At 39.9% G+C, this 20568-nt stretch overlaps 1 protein-coding gene across 1 annotated transcript in view; it reads right to left on the bottom strand.

Annotated features, from left to right (window-relative positions):
* The window catches only part of dpf1 (double PHD fingers 1), a 63195-nt gene that overhangs the window by 25849 nt on the left and 16778 nt on the right, over positions 1-20568 (bottom strand). Inside the window, exons 3-8 of the mRNA XM_084717081.1 lie at positions 19929-20089; positions 16795-16902; positions 16215-16342; positions 14838-14927; positions 12754-12832; positions 12513-12644 (exon numbers count right to left, since the gene is read on the bottom strand). Of these exons, the coding sequence (XP_084573207.1) occupies positions 12513-12644; positions 12754-12832; positions 14838-14927; positions 16215-16342; positions 16795-16902; positions 19929-20089 (698 nt within the window). The remainder of the gene's footprint in view (positions 1-12512; positions 12645-12753; positions 12833-14837; positions 14928-16214; positions 16343-16794; positions 16903-19928; positions 20090-20568) is intronic.

Here is a 20568-nt window from a genome sequence, read left to right as displayed (position 1 = left end):
TTGTCTCTTTTTTGTACATACTCTTAGATTGTTATATACTATTTTTATACTGCAGATACTGTTTTTTACTGTCTTGAGCACTACTGTTTATCACCTTGTCTACCTCAGTCATTTTTGCACAGACTTTTTTACTGCACACACTGTGTTTTTCTGGTTTATACTGCACATACTGTTTTATACTGCTCTGTATTACACTTACCATCTTATAATGCAGATACTGTTTATTACCTTCTTCTTCTTTCTTTCTTTCTTTCTTTCTTTCTTTCTTTCTTTCTTTCTCTCTTTTTCTTTCTTTCCTTCCTTTCTTCTTTCTGTCTTTCTTTATTAAACTTAAATTTCTAGTATATTTTTACGCTTGAAAATAAAATAACTGACAGTGAAAGACATAGCAAACTAAGAATTTCATTGCACTGATAACTTGTTTATTTCTGAATATGACCTTTAAATCCTTTGAATATGATAGAATAATTATTTATGAATATGGCATGTATAAAACTGTTGTATTGTTGATTCTTATTTCTTCTTCTCGCTCTGTCTCATAGATACATTCAGCCACAGACAGTAAAGCAGACAACAAGCAGACAGATAGAGATGGATAGTGGGTGAGGGTGGATTTGGGGGGGTGGTGTTGGTGGTGGGGAGGGTTGTGGTGGTGTGGAGGCTTATCCAAACATGGCCAAGACAACTGAGGAACCACAAAACAACCAGCCGGCAAGCCACAGCACCGCATGTTAAGACAGAATACCAAATGAAGCAGACTCCAATATTACCCAGCCTTCACCACTCCAACTGTCTGGGGGAATCTATATGATGAATCATGAAGAGATTTTTTTTTTTGTATAACTCTCTGCTTCTCGCTCTGCTTCTGTCTTTGTCTGTACTCTCTCTATCTCCTCCCGTTCTTTATGTTGTTCTTAATGAACTCCTCTGTGCCCCCTCCGCTCCTTCTTTCCACTCCTATACTTCAACTTCTTCTTCCATTTTTCTTCTTCTCCTCTTTCTGTCTCCTCTCTTCCTCGTCTATTCTCTCCATACCTCTCCTCCCTCCCTCTCCCACCATCTCTCTTTCTCTCCCTCTCTTTTCAATGTACATAACAGTGTACTCTTTAGGAGGGAGCCCTGGCGGTATCTATGGCAACCAGATTGCTAGGCAACAGCCGATTCTCCCTTCCTTTCCTGCGCCATGCAGCAGCGGCAACGATCAACCAATCAAAAGCTGAGGAGGAACGCCGGTGTACGTGAAAAGTTCAGAAGACATCCAGAGAGGACCCTATGCTCTGTGTTTCCACATGTGCTGCCTTAACATGGAGAAATATTACATACATGAACAGAAAATCTGTCTGTCTTTGCACTGGAGGACAGGAAATTAAAATTAAAAATGTATTTTATACAAAAAAGGCCTGGAATCACTACAATTAAATAAAAAGACATTTTGAAGGTTTTTCTGAATTTTTCTGCTGTTGCTGTGCACAGACGAATAATAAGCCATTTAGACACATGTGCTCATTAACATACAATTACACCTTAGGGTTGTACAGTATATCAATATTATATCAATATGAGACTAGATATCACCTTATATTTTGGATATATGCCATTATATGGTATAAGTGTTGTCCTGGTTTTAAAGGCTGCGTTACAATAAAGTGATGTAATTTTCTGAACTTACCAGACTGTTCTACCTATTCTATTATTTGTCTTTACTCATTCAGTCGTTATATTGCAGATGTTTATTTATCAAAAGTCTTATCGTGTTAATATTGTGTGAAACACCAAATACTCATCCCTGCAATATTACAATCAATATACAATATCGATAAAGATCAATATTGAGGTATTTTGTCAATAATATTGTGATTTTGTTAATATCGCCTTGCCCCATTTCACCTCTACCAATGGAGCCCAGTGGATACTGAGTGTCAAAGATGATTCATTAAACACTGAGAGGGCATTTTGGGCAATTTGGCAAACTCAAGCATTCTCCATACACTGTAAAAATAAACAATTAGTTTTAACTCATAAACATTAGTGTCAAGGCTGTGTTAAAACTTTAAGACGGCTTAATTTTAAAAGATAAGTTGGGGTAATTCTGTAATCATTCAAACAAAATTTGAGTCAAATAAAACTGATATTAATTCAGTTGTACTTTTGAAAACATGTTCAATAAGCTTAAGGTATGAAGTTGACAACTCTTCAGTCACACTGATGAACATTTATAGCATTTAATATTTATTATAGTTTATTAACTTTTAATTAAGTTATTCAATATTCACCGTGATCATGGTTCTCAGTGTTTTCATTATTGTGAAATTAGCAACCCTGACCTCTAAAAGTGTATTAGAGACACACAGCAAGTTTTCATCATACATTTTCTTCAAACTATATATTAAAAAAGAAGGGTCTCAGGAGAGTTTTAACTCTCAAACAATGCATGCTGGGAAGTCTGCTAATACACTGATCAAGTTTCTTTAGAAATTTAATTTAATGAGTTGATTGAACTCTGTACAGTACATTCATCCAACTCATCATTTCAAGCCAAAAGACTTCAATAGAAGAACTCATGTTTATAAGTTCTGAAATTAAATACTAGAAAATGTAGGTTTTATTAACTTTAATAAATAAGACTTGGTATTAACTGTACATTTAGTCAACGAGAAAAGATTAGTTGATTCCATTAAATTCATTTATGAATCATGTTTGTACTGATCCTTGACAGTACATTTGAGAGCAAGGATGGAACAAAACGTCTTCAGAGATCTATTAAACTTTAAGAGTGTTTTTTTAAAGATAGAATTATCATTTGTTGTTTGTAAACACACCACAAAGAGTTGACTGTTGAGTCTCATTCCCAGAATATAGGCGCTGTCACACACTTCTGGTGGGTCGTGGGCGGGTTGACCAGACATCTTGAAAAATTCAAGACAGTCTCGAATTAGGAACACTTGTCCTGAATCCCAAATCCTGTCCTGTTGGTCCTGAAAACTCACCGTTATAGTAATGGGTAATATGAACAAGCTGAAATGAAAACTGTCCAGAGGAGAAGTGAATGTGTCACGCAGACAGACATGACAGGCACCACACTGTTGAAATGAATAAAATAAAATAAATCTTATGTAACACATAATGATTTTCAACAGTGCAGCACAATGTGTTTCTTTTTTTAATGACAGGCAGAGTTTTTTGTTTTTTTGTTTATTTTTTTACTATTCAGTGACACTGAATGTATGTACTGGACTCCACATCCATAGTGGCCATGTAACCATGCCCAGCCCCAGTTCTTCTGTCCTGAATTTCATCCATTCTCATCTGGTCACCCTTGTCATGGGTGTTGACTGAGAAGGATTAATTTTGTTTTTTGGGGGTAAATCCTGCATAACTTGCCTTTAAATTAAACACAAACCAAATTACAGTCCAGTCCTCCTCTTTTTCCCTTAAATCCCAGAGCCATAACATCTTACCAGACCCAGTGAACTGACAAAGACTAATCCCAATAGAGACACACATCTGTATCTAGCTGGTGATACTGCTATAAATGGCAATGTAACAGCAATAAACACTACAGAGCTGGAATCTTACCACACCTCATATCATCTTTGCTGCTACTGAGAAGAGAAAGACAGATAGGTGTAGAGAGGAAGAGAAAAAAACTGAAGCTGTTGTGCATGTATGGAGCGACAACAGACACAGAGTGGGGAGTGGCCATTTTAGGTTCTCAGCGTTGGTTTATATTGATGTTGGTTGATCAAAATTCGTCCTTCACTCCTCTGTCTGCAGACAGCGGGAGGAGGAGGACAGGGAGGCCATTTTGAAACACAAGGCAAAAAAACTGAAGAGGGAAAAAACCCACAACAACCAACAATTGTGAGGGGGAACAGAGGGACACTGACCTTCAAAGGGCTCAATTACATGTCACACACACACATACACACAAACACACACTCAAAGTTGGGCATGATTGCCCATAGAGCGCATTCACATGGCTCGGTGGCACACAGAAGCACAAACACACACGCCAAAATAAATGCACATGCATGTGTGTGTGTGCTGCATGCATGCACACACACTCAGAGCGTCCCCGCTGCTCCACACCGTAGGACCGTCTGTCCGTCCAGATAAAGTGGCCTCTGAATCTCAGCTCTGATTTGAGAGGGGGGATTTAATGACAACTATCCCCCCCCCCCTCCTCCTCCTCCCTCTGCCTCTCCCTCTGTCTTTCTCTTATTTCTCTCATTCATTCACAGTTGCTCTTTCTCACAGTTTGTGTCCTCCTTGCAATCTATTTATCTTATTCCTGCTATTTCACTATTTTTGCTCCCTCCATCTCATTTACCTCCTTCTCTCTCTGTCTCTCTCTACATACCCACAAAACCAATTTTCAGGTGGACACTGCAGGGCCGACCTCTAAAGTAAACATCCCCCTTTATTCATCTACTTCTCCTGCAGCCTCCTCCTCCTCCACTTCCTCCCCCACCATCACATCAATGCCAAAAGAGCCCCCTCCCCACCCACATATCCTACTCTCCATCCCTCTCTTCTTCCATCTCTACCTACAACCTCCTATTTGGAGGTAAAGAAGTAGAGGAAGAGTAAAAAAAAAAAAACACACGTAGTGTGTGGTGCAGTCATGAATTTTAATGGTGCTGCTCATTTTGAGTAAATAGTATATCAGCTGGGATCCACATATATTGGGGCTGGACAATAGGTGAAGTATAATGTACAGTGATCAGGGGTCGCATCAGGGTCCTGCATCACCCTCTCATGATTTATTTCACAATAATGACCTGTGCACTGTACATTATCCTGCTTATTACCATAATTTCGCATAAAATATTAATTAAAGGATTATTTTATTTCTGTTATACAGAAATAACAGACCTTAAGATGCTGTAATTGACTAAACAGAGTCAAGTATTTAACAAAGACGTATAAAAGGACAGAATAAAATATCATATTTCTGAATATCTCAATATCAATAATTATGCATACATATCCATACTCCAACAAGAACTGCAAGTTGATTATTTGAGTAGTCAATTGAAAGAATTGACAGTTATTTTGTTGATCAAGTAATCGTCCCAGTCAGTTTTCAAGAAAAAATGTAAAACATTTGCTGGTACGGTTTTCTTAAGTGCACTTGCTGCTTTTCTTTATTATTTATGATAAATAAAGGTAAATAAAGGGTCTTTGGGTTTTGGACTGTTGGTTAGACAAAGGAAGCAATGTAAAGATGTCACTTTGGGCTCTGGGAAATTGTGATGAGCATTTTTTCACAGTTTTTTGACACTTTATAGGAGTGGTAATCAAACAGGGGTCGGTGGATCCCCAGAAGTTGGTTGCATTCTGCCAGGAGGTCCATGAAAAGTTGTCAGATTCAGTTATTCACATTATTTATTTATTTGTTTATTTATTCATCTGCTTGTTTGTTTGTTTATCTATGTATTTATTTATGTGTTTATGTATTTATTTATCAGGATTTATTTCATGGATTTGTTATATACTTGATTGTGATTGGTCAGTTGTCAAGTATTCTAAGGTCTGTTATTTTTGTATAACAGACCGTTGTTATGGACACAGTTCCAATCATAGACTCTGGGGGAGCAATAAAATAACCCTAACCCTTGTCAGGGTTTATTTGACAATAATGACCTGGTCACTGAAATATCACCCCTTACATCACAATCCTAAATCTAAGAAGATATCCAGTCTCATATCACAATATTAATATATTATCAACATATTGCCAAGCCCTAATATAAAGGCACTTGAATAGTGGTGGTTGATTCTGGTGGTGATGATCTCGGGGAAAGTGTAGAGGCAAAACAAAGAAATAAATTAAAAGGAAACCCAAAGCTGGTTGATGGATGAAGGAGTGAAGAGAAAGCAAAATGAAGGATGGGAGAGGAAGGTTAAGTGAGGATGCAGAGCAAGAGGAGAAGTGGAGAAAGATGGAATGGAGAGAAAGAGAGGGAAGGAAAATCTCATCTCCTGGTGGAATAATCTCTCATTTATCACACTGATGGAAAAACAGGGAGCGAGGACGGAGCTGGATGAGGTTCAGAACAGACAGTTTCATAGTTTTTGAGATAAGTTTCAGCTCACACATGTGTAGTGGGTGCAGCGTGCATACCATATAGCGTCTAGACGGCTTTTTGTGTAGCATGAATTATGCATGCAGGGTTGCTCTCATTCGCAGGAGCAGTATTAATATTATTACATATGTGGCAATATACTGAATGGTGGAGGGCGGAGGGCGGAGGATGGAGGGTCTCCTCCATGGCGCTCAGCAAATTGGGGAAAGCTATAATGGCATACACACACACACACACACACATTAATGCAAGGAAGCACACTCACACATGTATGAACACATTCACACATACACACCAACCCAAAAGGCTAAGCTTCCTTTTTCATTTCAGCAGAGAAGATTGCATTTTCTGAGGCTGTATGTCTGTGTGTGTGTGTGTGTGTGTGTGTGTGTGTGTGTGTGTGTGTGTGTGTGTGTGTGTGCGTGTGTGTACGTGTGTGTGTGTGTGTGTGTGTGTGTGTGTGTGTGTGTGTGTGTGTGTGATTACTGACTGTTTGGGAGGGAGTGATGGGGGATATTAAACGATTCAAATGCTGTCTCTCTTGCTCTCCTCCACTGGAGAGACCTAAGACTGCAGCATGGCCACACACACCACGCACACTCACACATACACACACACTCACCACACACACACACACACACACACACACACACACACGGATCCTGGACCAGTCTGTTCTGTCAGACAGGCCAATTTAAAAACACACACTGCCAATTAACTGTGAGGCAGCATAGTTTCAGTGTGGACATTGTTGGAGAGCAGCATACACAGATAATGTGGATATGTGTGTTTTTGTGTGTTTATCTGCGTTCTGTTCTGAGCAAATTGCTTGTTCTAAGACTGCGAGGAACAAAGACAGTGGATAAATCGTCTGCGCTCTCTTTTCAAATGTCCACAGCTATTTCTCGTTTTTTTTCGAGTGTGAACAACTGTAGCCATTTTACTGACGATTAGTGACCGAAACACCATCCCCCGCAGGATAAATGCACACTATTGTCCTTTAAAAGAAGTGTTCAAAAACAAACAAAACACACAGACGGAAGACAACACCGAACAAAAACCACACACTGATAGAAAAGTGGACCTGGGAGAGAAAATGAAGAAACACAAAGAAACAAAGATGGTGGGCAATTTGGTTAGCGTGAATGCTGCAGCTGAAAGAAGGGAAGCTTTGACGTCTGATCCATGACCTGTTCATGGAAACATTAATATTTGCTTTACTTGTTGTTCTCTAGCATTTATTATTTCCTATGGAGTCCATGATGCATTTTGCAGAACCTTTGTAACTGCTACAAAGCCTGCCTACAACCTGCAGTGATGTTAAACACACTCTTAGAAATAAAGGTGCCAAAGAAAACCATAAAGGGTTTTTCATCTTGTCCCCATAGCACAACCCTTTTTAGTTCCTGGTAAAACCTTTTACTTGCAACTCTTCCAGAGAGTTCTGTCTAGAACCCAACATAAAGGGTTATAACAAAGAATGATCTGTGAAAGGTTCTACTGTGAAGCTTTTTATATTCCATGAGCTTTATCTAGAACCCACCCAGGGGGTTCTACCAAAAACCTTTTTAAATTCCAAAGGTTTTATCTAGAACACACTCGGGGGTGTCTACTAACAACCTTTTTATTTTTCAAGGGTTTTATCAAGAACATACCCAGGGTTTTTTACTGAGAACCCTTTTATATTCTTCCAGACAGATTTTTTTTTTGGATGAAAATGTTCTTACAGGAACCCTTAGTCTTACGAAGAACTCTAGACAAACCATTTCTTTAAAAAGGGGTTCTCAGCCCTTTAGGAAGAAGCCTCTAAGAGCTCTTATTTCTAAGAGTGTTCTGTGCACTACAATTCAATGCTTTTTACTGCACGAGTGATCTTTGGATAATCGTACTCCTCTCTTTAAATGCCTGTACAAACCTGGATCCCTCTAGCTTTTGCACGAGGCCCCTTTACAGCTTCAGGAAGTCTGCCAATATGTAATAACTCTCATACTTACTTTCTGCACTTTATCTTATTAAATATAAGCCAAAAGTCCCACAGGAATGATGTTGTGTGAGGTGAAATCCATGCCGATATTCAGTGTGAGTAATGTCCCCAAGCCAGATTTACATGAGACATATTTCATGATGGGCATCATAACTTGTCCAACACAGAGTAAGTAATAACATTTATAGTGGCCACATTCCATTAAATTGTAGTGCCAAGACATGTGATATATGCCAGTTTATGGCACCCAAATGGAATGGAGGCGTCATTAATGGAGGAAGAACACCTGAAAATGGGCACGTAAACAGAACTCGCCCTGCACAGTAAGTTATCAGGTGCTGGTAAGTGGCAAGAAAATAAAAAAATCAAAATTAACCAGAACACAGTGAGGTGACTTTACTGTGGCTTTATCAAGGCTTCCTTAGATTCAGATGAAAAGCAGCACCACACCATGCTACGTTTTCTTTCTGCCATTCTTTCACAAGTTTGATGTGGAAGTGTGTGACTGTGCACAGCTGCACACTTGGTTCTCGTGTCTCAGAGGTTTCCGCTTCAGAGGCCAGCTAAATGCTGTATTTCAGGGCTGTTTTGGCACAAGCATTCTTCAAAAGGACTGAAAGTGTTTGGAAGTAATGCACCCACACATGTTTTGTATTTACATATACTTATTAGCAATATGTTTTTAAAGGAATCGTTTAGCTTGTGAGTATCAAAGTATTAACCCCGTAGGATCAATCCACCCGTCTCTAATAGCAACTACAGTATGTTTAAAGTCAGAAAAAGGTTATGGTTATTGTTAACAAACTCTGGTAGAAGTATGGTGAGGGTTAATCAACAAATAGACTTGGTTCAGGTTAGGGAAAATATTGTGGTTGCAGTTCATCTCAACCTCCACACCCTAACATTCTGTTCCGCCTCTTACAGGATACACTGCATTGGAACCAGAATTGAGTATTGACAGTAGACATAAATCGTGAGATGTGGCATTGTCCAACAAGAACATTATTCCTTGGATACTGGACTGGGGCCTTAAGTCATGGGAAAAACTGATGGGTTTGCTCCCTATGACTGTTTTGTTTAAGTTTAAGCTCTCAGTGCTGGAGGAACTGCGGAGAAGGTAATGCGAAGCACTTTATCTAAAATACTTTTTATTAATGCATATTATTAAATATAGTTTGGTTAGAACTTTTTTAGTTTATAGATTTTTTTAAACCTAAATCTAGGGAGGAAAAAAAATTGAAGAGAACCAGACCCACAGATTTAATATATGTGCAAAAAAAAGATGTATGGTTAAATATGAATGTAATGTACATGTGTGTATGCAGTATCCAACCTGTCATATCTACCCTTCTTCTATTTTTTTTTTTAAATCAGTCACACTAATGTACACAATGGCAATGCTGATGATAATATTTATGATGTTCACAATCTTAATATTTATACATATAGTATATACAGCTGAGTCTGATGAAAATGTTGTTAGTTTTGTAGGTATTTGGTGATAAAGTATTAGACAAACTTCGGACAAAATTTTGAACTGATCAGGGCACTAAAAGAACAGTCAAGGGATCACCAAAGTGATTCCAATTGAACCTGAGGGAGCATGAATGTTTGTACCAGTTTCCATGGTAGTCTATCCAACTGTTGTCAAGATATTTCACTTAAAACCATAAATGTAAGTTTCACAATGGTACAGGAAAAGTCAGGCAACAAAGTCAATAGGTTTCATCCTCTCGGGACCATGAATGTTTATATCAAAGTTCCTGGCAATCTATCCAATAGTTGTCAAGATATTTCAATCTGGACCAAAGTGGTGGATTGACCAACCAACCAACACTTGTATTCATAGAGCCATGTTGATAGCCTGGCTAAAATACTTATAACCTATGATATGCCACTTAATAAAAAAGGTATCTGTGCCATTGCCTTTCTGCATCTACATACTTCAACTGTCTGCCAAGAACTGCTGCAGGCATTAGCGAGCAATAACATGGGTCTTCATTACTAGCTCATGATATTGTGGACCTGGACCGGCACGTTAATGGATATTCATTAAGCCGTTGATAGCTGGAGCCGTACTGTGTGCTGTAAATTGAAAGGTACATAGAGCAGAAGTTGAAATATAAATGTAGAGTGCGCTGGAAATTTCCCTGAGTGTGTGACTGGTGTTTGTTCACTGACAGCTATTTAGAGCTGATGAGTGTTGATTGAAGAGCTGATGTATCTTTGCAACAGCTGTTGAATGCCTGAAGTGTTACATTAACTCAGATAGGTGATGACAGATATTTATTCATAGATTTGTTTTAATTTTTTTTTCTATTCTAATTTAAATATTTACTTATACAGCATGTTCTCTGTGTGCCACTTCAATGTACAACTCTATAAAATAATAATAATAAATTACATGATAATAAATAATAATAAATGAACAACAAATGAAGCATGCTTAACACAATCACTTGTATTTCTGCTGCATGTCAATAAATGCCTCTTTTTGTGAGTATCATTGTTTATCTGATATCTATTTGATTCCCAGTGTTTGTTGGCAGCTGATTGTGCATTCTACCTGATTGTCTGACCTTTAATACTGGAGGTCTGACAGTGACTTTTGCCCTGCGATACCGCAACTCAGACAATGAAAGGTTAAATGTTACGTCGCAGCAAAAGGCAAAATTACCCTTGGGCTAAGTTAGCCCTGGGGCAGCCATGCAAATACTGAGGTGTCATGTGTAGTCTCCAGTAGACTTAGAGTCACATGTTCTGCTATGAAGAGGGAAGCAAAAGTGTAACAAATAGTGACCATCAGAGAAAAACTACATGTAATGCAAGAAATATGATGCAGGTCTACTCAATGCATGTTTAACCCCTGTTTGTCCCCATTCATATTAGTGTGCAGTGACAGATTAATCCTTGTTTTTCCTTTCTTTCCAGAAGCTCCCATCTGCTACCCTGGGAACCTGATGAATCTGCAAGCTCATGTATGATTTGCTGTGGCAGGTGCGTCTGGCCACTGGTGATGCGTAGATGGGGTCTGAGTTAATCAGAATCTGCATGTACACATAATACAATTTAGAGATTCATACCCACACCTCTACCAGTCCCTGTTAGACTATATTAACTTTTAAATTATGTCGAGGAGCGTGAGCTTTCCAGATGATTTCTCTATTGTGTGTTGTATGAGTGCTTTCTTTGTCAATTCACTTTAAGAGAGAGGCTGCTTTCAGTAACTTCAAGCGTTATTATGGGCGCAGTAATGTCACTCCTAATATTGGGAAACATTTAATATGCAAAACTGAAAACTGAAGTTATAAACTTGACAGGACAGAGCATAATTTCCAGAGGATACAGAATTAAATAATCAATGAAGTTCTACTGCTGTGTGTCATGCGTAAATGCACAGACAACACCTCCCTTGATGGGCAGTGCACCCTATATCACATCCACGAACTATCAGCTATTAATCAGAATGTTATTTTTTAGGATCTGGCCTACTTGAGCCACGGATTGACTGCAATGCCCGCAGGTGTAACTGCGGCCCGTAAATCACCACTGGTTACCTCCCTGTTCAGACAGGTTTTCCCCTGTCCTGAGTCTTGTCCGGACAATCACAATCGTGTATTTCATTTGGGGGGAGGGGGCTGATAACATTCCTGTTTTGAAAAGTCTCATGTCACATGTTTCAAGAGCAACGCACCAGATTCACGAAAACACAGATAAAAATTGACAAACTAAGCAGTAATGATATGAAATATGAATCAATATTATGTTACTGCATTGTCCATTTCTCGTCTGAAATGTTTTCAGAAGCAGATGAAGTTTGCGACCAGGAAGTTAAGCAAAAATCCTCTAGAGAGCGCCGCAGAGCCAAAAGTTACCCCAAAGAAGAAGAAGAGTCAAAAGTGTCAGAAAACAACAAATGACACTTTAAGCTTTCCCCACACACTTTCAATCTTTTTTGAGACCTTTGGTTCACTAAGGCCAATATTGGACTCTTGTTAAACCCAGGTTGGGTGAAGAATCCAAGACGGATGATTCACAATGGCCCACTTTGATCGACCGCAATCACAGTTTTAACCTGCATCACTGCGTCAGTTTGAGAGAGGAATCAGTGAGAGCCGGAGAAATCAGCTAAACACAGTTCTCCACTGGGAGAAATCTTATCCTTCATCCACACAAGTGCACACTTTGGATTTGGCTCAGTCAGCACTGTAACGATGCTGCAGGAGGAACTCCAGGACAATCAATAGTTCTTGATAACATTCTGATTATTACGGATTGTTGGAGTGACCCTGAAACTGCAAATCCTAAACGACAGGTTTGTTCTGTACCTGAGGACCCCAGGATCAGCCAACCGAAACACTCCACATGAAGCAAATAATGGATGATGATGGACGGCTGGACTGCTGTAAGTATATTTAATATTCAGACAGCAGACTCACGCTTGTGGTTGTTCTTGCGCTGGAAGGGTAGTGTGTGTCGCTCAGAGTCTTCTTCCCCCTCTTCATCTGCCAGGTGTGTGTGAGTGTAATGGTAACTCAGCCCTGGGCGGTTCTTATAGCGCTTTCCACAGACTGTAACGCACACACACACATACATACAGAGTGTAGAAACATAGTTTTCTGTATGTGTAAGTCAAAAATAAAAGAAACGTGAATAAAGACATGAAGTTTCTTTACTCACTGTCACAGACGTAAGGCTTGTCTCTGTCTTCAATGGTAGGCGGCTCTTGTCTCTTCCTCATGCCCCCGACACCGTAGGCCTGCAGAGACCACACACACACACACACACACACACACACACACACACACATGCACACACACACACACACACACACACACACACACACACACACACACACACACACACACAAACTTGTGAGAAGACACCTCATATAAAATCAGACATGTACATAAGTTACACACAAAAAGTTTGAACTTCCACTCATCACACAAGTCCTCTATGCAGACACACACACACACACACACACACACACACAGTAAAAAGACCGTAACAGAACACTCCTCATTTCTCTGCACACACACACACACACACACACACACACACACACACACACACACACACACACACACAGTAAAAAGAGCGTAACAGAACACTCCTCACTTCTCTGCACACACACACACACACACACACACACACACACACACACACACGCACACACGTTTGCATTCTAATCATCTGCTCTCAGTGTAAAGCTCCACTTCCAGCAGGAGGGGGCTGATGACACCTAGCAGGGGAGCAACAGCTCCAATTAGCAACCCTGGTGTCTGCGTGTGAGAGTGTGTATGTGTGTGTGTGATGACTTTCAGAATACATTGTTAACACTTGATTATCTTCCCATAGGATGCCCCAAAAGAGTCGGGGAAAAAACCTGCCTGATCTAATCAAAGTTGTAAGAAAAAAAAAAAACACGGTCCCAGCATGATTTAAATCTCTGGATCTGTTTGCATTTATTTTCTGTAATAACTGTTGTTTCGTCAGATGACATTTATAGACTCAGGAATACAGAGAAAGCACAAAATGATTCCAAATGTTGAAGTGAAACTCATGAAATACAATGAGTTACCATTTATCATAATGTCTGACCAACAACTTAAAAAAAAGTGAAAATTCTATAAATGCAATTAGCACAATTTCTCAGTGTCTATATTGGTGTCAACTCTTAGACTTTGCTTACTCACTCTTGCCTTGTACATCAGCATATCATATGGTTATTCTCATTTTATAGTGTGATCTACATCACGACTCATGATCTGTATCTGACAGGCAGCAAAGTGAACTTCAACATCACAGTCTGTCTCTGAGTTTTATCACAGTCATTTCTGCAAACTTTGGCTTCCCCAGCTTCACTCTTCTACATAAACCGCCAAACTATTTCCCAGTGAGCATTTTTCAGTTCAAAAGACATTTAAAAGACAACTATGGTCACCGGTGAAAAGACGTTCAGAACAGGTTTGAAGACTTTGTTTGAATGTTCACATTTAGACCATGTTTTACCAGGTTTTTGCAAAAGTGACATTTTTCATCCTCTGTAGTGTTTCAAGGAAAGCTTATTGTCACTTTGGAGCCTCTGTAAGAAACGACAATGAAATTTCTTTGTTGAAAGCCAGAAAAAATATTTCGCACACAACTGTCCCTTGTCGTCGGAGTGAATGCCCTGTTTTTAATCCACTCGACCACCACAACTTTCTGTTTAATCTAGTGTCTTTGTCGTTCTTTATACTGCACTCATATACCTTTGGAATAATTGATGTTCTCACTAAAATGACTGAGTACTTGTGCATGCATGGCTACAGCAATTTCTTTATTTTACATGAACAACTTCTCCCATTACAATGTCCTTGAAGCTTCTTGTTGGCAGCATGTTTTTATGATATTTTATATTAAATGAGTTGTGTTGTGATGAAATTAGGTCTTTGTGTAGACCAGATTTCACCTACCAGTGAAATATGACTTTGGAGGAATGCCTTCATTTGTCTGTCTTTCAACCGACAACTGAAAAAATTAACAAAATGATTAAACAAAATGGTGTTTTATGACTCGTCGATGTTGTAACCAAATTTTAGCTGGTGGAAAAGAGAGTAAAAAGGGGTTTTAAAATGTTCAAGCCTGAGATCAAGCAGTTTTCAACTAGGAATGCTGAAATCCCCGTTGCTGCACACTGGATTCTGTCGCGGCTTGTCAGTTCAGTATAAACTGACCAGAGAAGAAAAGAAATGAATTATGAAATGTCATTGATGTCTTACCCGTGCTTTGGTACGGTTCTTGCGCTTCGGGACGTCTTCCTCCATCTCGTCTACCTCCAACTCATGAGGGAAATCCCCAACCAGCAGCTTCTATGGATGAGATACAGAGAGAGAGAGACCCAGATGGACTATCAGACAGACTCATTTTTCTTTTTTTCCTTTACTTTCATTTTTTACGCATTCTTTTTCTGTCCTTTCTCCTCAACCACTGGCGGACTCAGGCTGTCTTAGGGGCAGGGGAAAAGCCTGCTGCATCAAAACAAACTAACCACTGAGTAACTCTTACCCAGCATGTAAGGTTGATCGTACTACCCACCCAAGCATGTTGGTACACTGTGCTACCCATGCTCAAAAAAAGTGCTTCACTGCTTTGACCCAGCATGTTTATCCTGATTTACAGCATCTTATATGGGTCAACCTCCCAAAATACTGGCTGCGACTACATTGTGCATAATACAACTTGGCACTCACATTTATGAGGCAAATGTTTTCACAGGCTGTGTTGTAGCCTTTGTGATGATTAAACTGAACTTCATGCACAAAATCCGTGGATTGCTCCTTAAGATAAGAGGCTTTTAGCTTTTTTTTGTCTTTAGCAGAGGAAAACAGAACCTTTATGTTAAAATACATTAACATGATTGGGGTTATTGCAGGAAGGACATACCCAACAGTCTGATCTCTGATACTGTGTCATAAAAAATCTGAAAACGATAGCGTTAAGTGTGCAAGATGGGGCAGAGTGTGGAAGTAATGCTCGCCTGGGTAAGCCTCTAGCTGGGCTGATGTCAGGGGAAGCCCTGGATTAGAGGCCCTAAACACTACTCCAGCTCTCAGAGGGCCACTGTGAGGGCCATTCACTCAACTGCTGATTGATTAGCTGTCCATCTGAATTCAAGAGCCACTGCCTGTAGCTGGTGAAATACTCCAGCCAGATGGGCATTAAAGTTTTTGCTCAGAAGTTATAGAGTGCAACATGCTGTAAAAAGGAGGACAAAGAGCAAAGAGGTGGATTGACTTCCCTAAAATGTCCTTCAAATAGTTATTCACAAGGTGGGTGTGTAAAACTCATGAGTGGAATCCCTGTAAAACACAGAGACTGGCTGCAGCGCAATCACACACTAATCACAAGCACGCACACACTCTACGCCAGGAGGGAGTTGTCAGAGCCGCGGGAGCCTGTGTCACTGCCAAAACACACACTCCGAGAGAGACAAAGGCAGAGACAGACAAAGAAACACAAACACAGAGGGTAATACAGACAGATAAAAAGAGATAGACAGCCTGACATAGGAAGAAAACAACAAGAACACGACAGAGAGAACAGCAAAGTACTGGAGAGAGGATGAGATAGGGAAGAAAGAGAAACAAGAGTCTCACCTGACACTCGCTCATTGGCTCTTCTTCCTTGGTTTCTACCTTCTTGTCCAGGGTTTCCCCGGCGAGCAGCGACTCCAACACAGGACCGTCTGGGATGCCCCCCTCCTTCTTTAGAGAGGCTTCGTAGTCTGGAGAACGAGACAATTGCAATCAGAAAACAGCAGAGATCCCACAGACATGCTGACATGCTCAGTTGAGCTGACAGTGCCCTGAGGAAATAAAATTTGGCTGCTTCATGACGGCACTAGTACTTCATTTTCTGCAGGGTACAGACGGTGAGGTGATCATCTGAAATTTATCTAAAATATCACATGACTATGTATTGCTTGTGATGTCCACAAGCAATATATAATCTCTTCATGTAACTCACCTGCTGGAGAAAATCAATAAATTAGCAAAATATGCAAATTATTGAGACTAAATTGTAACTAATAAAAGATAAATTAATACTAAATAATTTCTAGATTTTTTCAAACATTAAAGTTAATGGGCTGTATCAGTTTATGATTAGTAATATGCACTCCGTGGATACACAGATTTTTGTCAGTGTCAAAAGTTATTAAAATTGCTCCTCAGTTACCGATCTTGAACTCGATCGGTACAAGCCGCGGGTCCTCCAGGATGTTTAGCCGTCTCTTCTTGCGCCAGCAGCGAGCGGGATATGTGTACAACTGACCTGGAGCGTGACCTGTAACACAGAGCAATACACACACACCATGATTCATAAAAAAAAGGATAATTATATAACTATTATATGTGACAGTCAAAGTCTGACATGCTGGACTATTAGCATTAAGTTTGTACCTTGTCTTAATTTTGGTGTTTTAGATCATTAAACAAGACTAAGGCCCACATTCACACACAATCAGGCGCTGCGGCAGACACACCAGGAATCTAGTAATAAATCAATTTTGAATGGGTGTAGTGTGTTGAGGCTGCACTGGGATACAGAACAAAAATGCAGTGGTGTGCAGCAGTAAAACTGAAGCAACTTTTGTCAGCTTTTGGAGAAATGCCACTCAATGTCACACTGCAGTGGCCAATCATGAGCCAGTGATCAGACTCTCTCTACAGTCAGTTTGAAATATCTCTGAGACACTGCGCTATCCAGGTGGAGTTTGTGGACCAAACGATGATATTCTCCCAGTCGTGTCCTTGCTTTGTTTACTTTGTATATCCAGCTTCTTCGTCTGGGTCTGGCTGCAATTTATGCTGCAAAATAGTGATACCTTTACCAAAAGGCTTCCTTCAGTTTGTGTCCATTTGTTTTTTTGTTTGTGTGAGAGAGCACGCAGCCAGAAATAAAATGCTAATTCCCGACTGTTTCACAGTGCTTATACTCTAAGCACAAATAAACCCCCGACACCCCCCACACTGCCACACAACCCTGCAGCCATTTGCTGTGATGCTAAGTTTAATGTGTTAGAATGCTGACATTTTCCAATTAGCTCTAAACACAAAGAACTTGATCAATGTATTAACAATGTAATTACAAATTATATAATTTGTAATTTTGATTATCTGAACTGAACTTCAAGGAAATCCAGCTAATAGTTGTTGAGACATTTCACTTTAAGCCATGAATATCAACCTGCAGGTGGTGCTACAGAAAAAAATCAGAATTCATTCCCAGGGCATCATCCATCTGATAGTGTAAATGGTGTAAATGGTTATCTGTTATCTGTGTCATTATTAATATGGTCTTTAAAGGACCTGTGTGCAGGATTTTAGTCGCATCTGATTTTGTAGGAGAACCTGCGATGGTGTACGTAATTCGCACAAAACATGAAAAGCTGTTTCTAGTGACAGTTTGTCCATTCTGGGATACTGTAGAAATATGGGAGTTCAACATGGCGACCTCCATGAAAGAGGACCTACACCCTCTCTAGGTATAAAGGACTAATTTTAAGGCAACAAAAACACAACAGTTCTTGTTTTCTGGTGACTATACATGAATGAAAACATAGTAATGAATATTATATTCAACTTGTGCCATTTCTACTAAGAAATCCCTGTAAGTCTTGCACACTGAACTTGTGAATATAAATGACTTTTTGTTGGTTTTGTAAAGTTCTATGGCATTGTTGTCACTGATGAATAATCAGCCATGAAAAAAATCACTGAAGTTAATTAAAGTTAGAAATAAACCTTGAATCTTAAACACTTACAAAATGTTAATCAATTCCATTTTCAATTTAATTTAATAGGCTACTATTCTATGCAAATCAAGTTATAACTAAAAACTAACTAACAAACAAAAGAACTGTGCTGGCAGACACCAGGCAAAGCCTACAAACTCAACTCGTTAACACACACACACACACACACACACACAAACACACACACACACACACACACACAAGTGCATTCTCTCCGGAATAGTTGGTGCCAGCGGCGTATCATTGCCTACAGGGGTGTCTGATTCCCTGCCAAAATACACTGATGTTACAGAGAAAGAGAAAGCGATGAGGAAACACCCTTTGGGGAAAGTAAAAAAAAAAATACAAAAAGTTGGGGTCTGAAAGGTAGGAGGCCTGGAGAAGAGGAGGAGGAGGAAATGAGGGAGAGGAGAGAGGAAGGAAACAGAGACAGAAACAAGCAGAGCAGAGGAAGGAAGGAAAGAAGAAAGCCGCAGGACAAATGACTGGAGAGAATCATTTGGGTAGCACAGCAGCTGGCAAACACAATGCACACACCAACAAAGAAGAAGAAGAGTGCTCTGGAGTGCTCCTCAAGCTTCAGCCAGCCACTCACCACTTTATTCTGCCCAGGTATAACAACTGACTAACACACAGAGATGAGGGGTGAGGAAAAAAATCTCCTCCTAGTTGCATTGGAATTCTCTCCCTCTCTTAATTATTTCTTGATGTAGAAAAGCATTTTGGTGAGGATGGCTGACAGTAAGAAACCAGAGATGGATACAAGTGACCCAGCCTAAGTCCCGCCCCTTTACACTCTGTGGTCCAATAACAGTTGAGCAAGTTTGGCAACTTTCTCCTCTCCTGTTTTCGTGTACTTATATGCTATGTGCTAAGTTTGTATTGGGTAGCAAAGAAAATCAAATTTTGATGATGGTAAAAAGATATTGCTGTGATAAAAGATAAAAACCACATGTTCACATCTTAAGTTTGTTAATGTTAACAAAATGGTACCTAACTAGTTAGCCAATAAGGTTGTCAAAAGTGTCAACATTTAAATAATTTTTCAATACCATGTTTCAAAACAATGCAATACTAACATAGTACTGAAAGTATTGTAGCCATAAAAAGAAAAGATCTGAGTGCTCATTCAAAACCTTAGTTCAGTCAAGCCCTTATTTTGCGATCCAGACGATGTTCAGTGACTTTTTCTGTACCAGTACCAGGTTGGTCAGTTTGTGTGCCTAGGACTTTTTTTTATGCCACAGTATCAAAAGAGGCACTCAGCATCATTCTTCTGTACAAGTATTGAAGTCTAAAATTCTGGTATGATGACATATGGAAGTGTTTTGGTTTCTGTGAAGCTGAAGGAAAGACAGATCTGGGCAAGACTCACACTGTACATAAGTTGGGTCTGATTAAAGATAGTATGATAATATAATATGATACAATTTGTGAAGCAAGTAGTCACAAACTAAGAAAAAAAATCATGTATAGACATAAAAAAAATTGATCAATTATATTTTCATAATCATAGCCCTCTGAATTAGTTCCCACCCCTGACAGAGACACACACCTGGTCCACGGTGGTTCTTCTCCATCCAGATATAACAGTTGCTCTGGGCCACACCAGTCTGGGAGTCCAAGAAGGGGAGACGCATGGAGCGTTCGGCACACAGACGGGCATTGTAGCTGCGACAGTGTTCAATGGCTTCCTTATAGAACTCTTCACCAAGGCTACAAGAGAAAAAAGAGGGGATGAGGAGGAGGAGGAGGAGGAGGGAGGGGTCATAAGTGAAGGACAAGGAGGGGAATATAGTCCAACATTAGCAGGGATGCCAGAAGCTCGGTGTATGTGTGTGTGTGTGTATGTGTTTATGTGTATGTGTGAGTCAAAAAAAGGAAGGAAGGGCTTCAAGTGGACTTTCATGGACAGGTGTAGGGCACATTTTTATGTGTGTGAGCTTCAAACTGTGCACATTTTGAGGGTGTGTTCATGTGTGTAAGTCAAAAGGGGCAGTGAGTGGACAGTCATGAGCGGGTATGGTGTGTGTGTGTTTGAGTGTGTGTGTGTGTGTGTGTGTAGGCGAGCTGTGGAGATGCACAGTCCTATTAACCTGGGTCACAGCAGATGAGCTGGCAACTACACACTGCTCAAACCACACACACAAACACACACACACACACACACACACACACACACACACACACACACA

The sequence above is a fragment of the Lutjanus erythropterus genome, chromosome 4 (genome assembly GCF_056507025.1).
Source record: "Lutjanus erythropterus isolate fLutEry1 chromosome 4, fLutEry1.hap2, whole genome shotgun sequence".
NCBI lineage: Eukaryota > Metazoa > Chordata > Actinopteri > Lutjaniformes > Lutjanidae > Lutjanus > Lutjanus erythropterus.
This window is presented reverse-complemented; position numbering and strand designations above follow the sequence as displayed.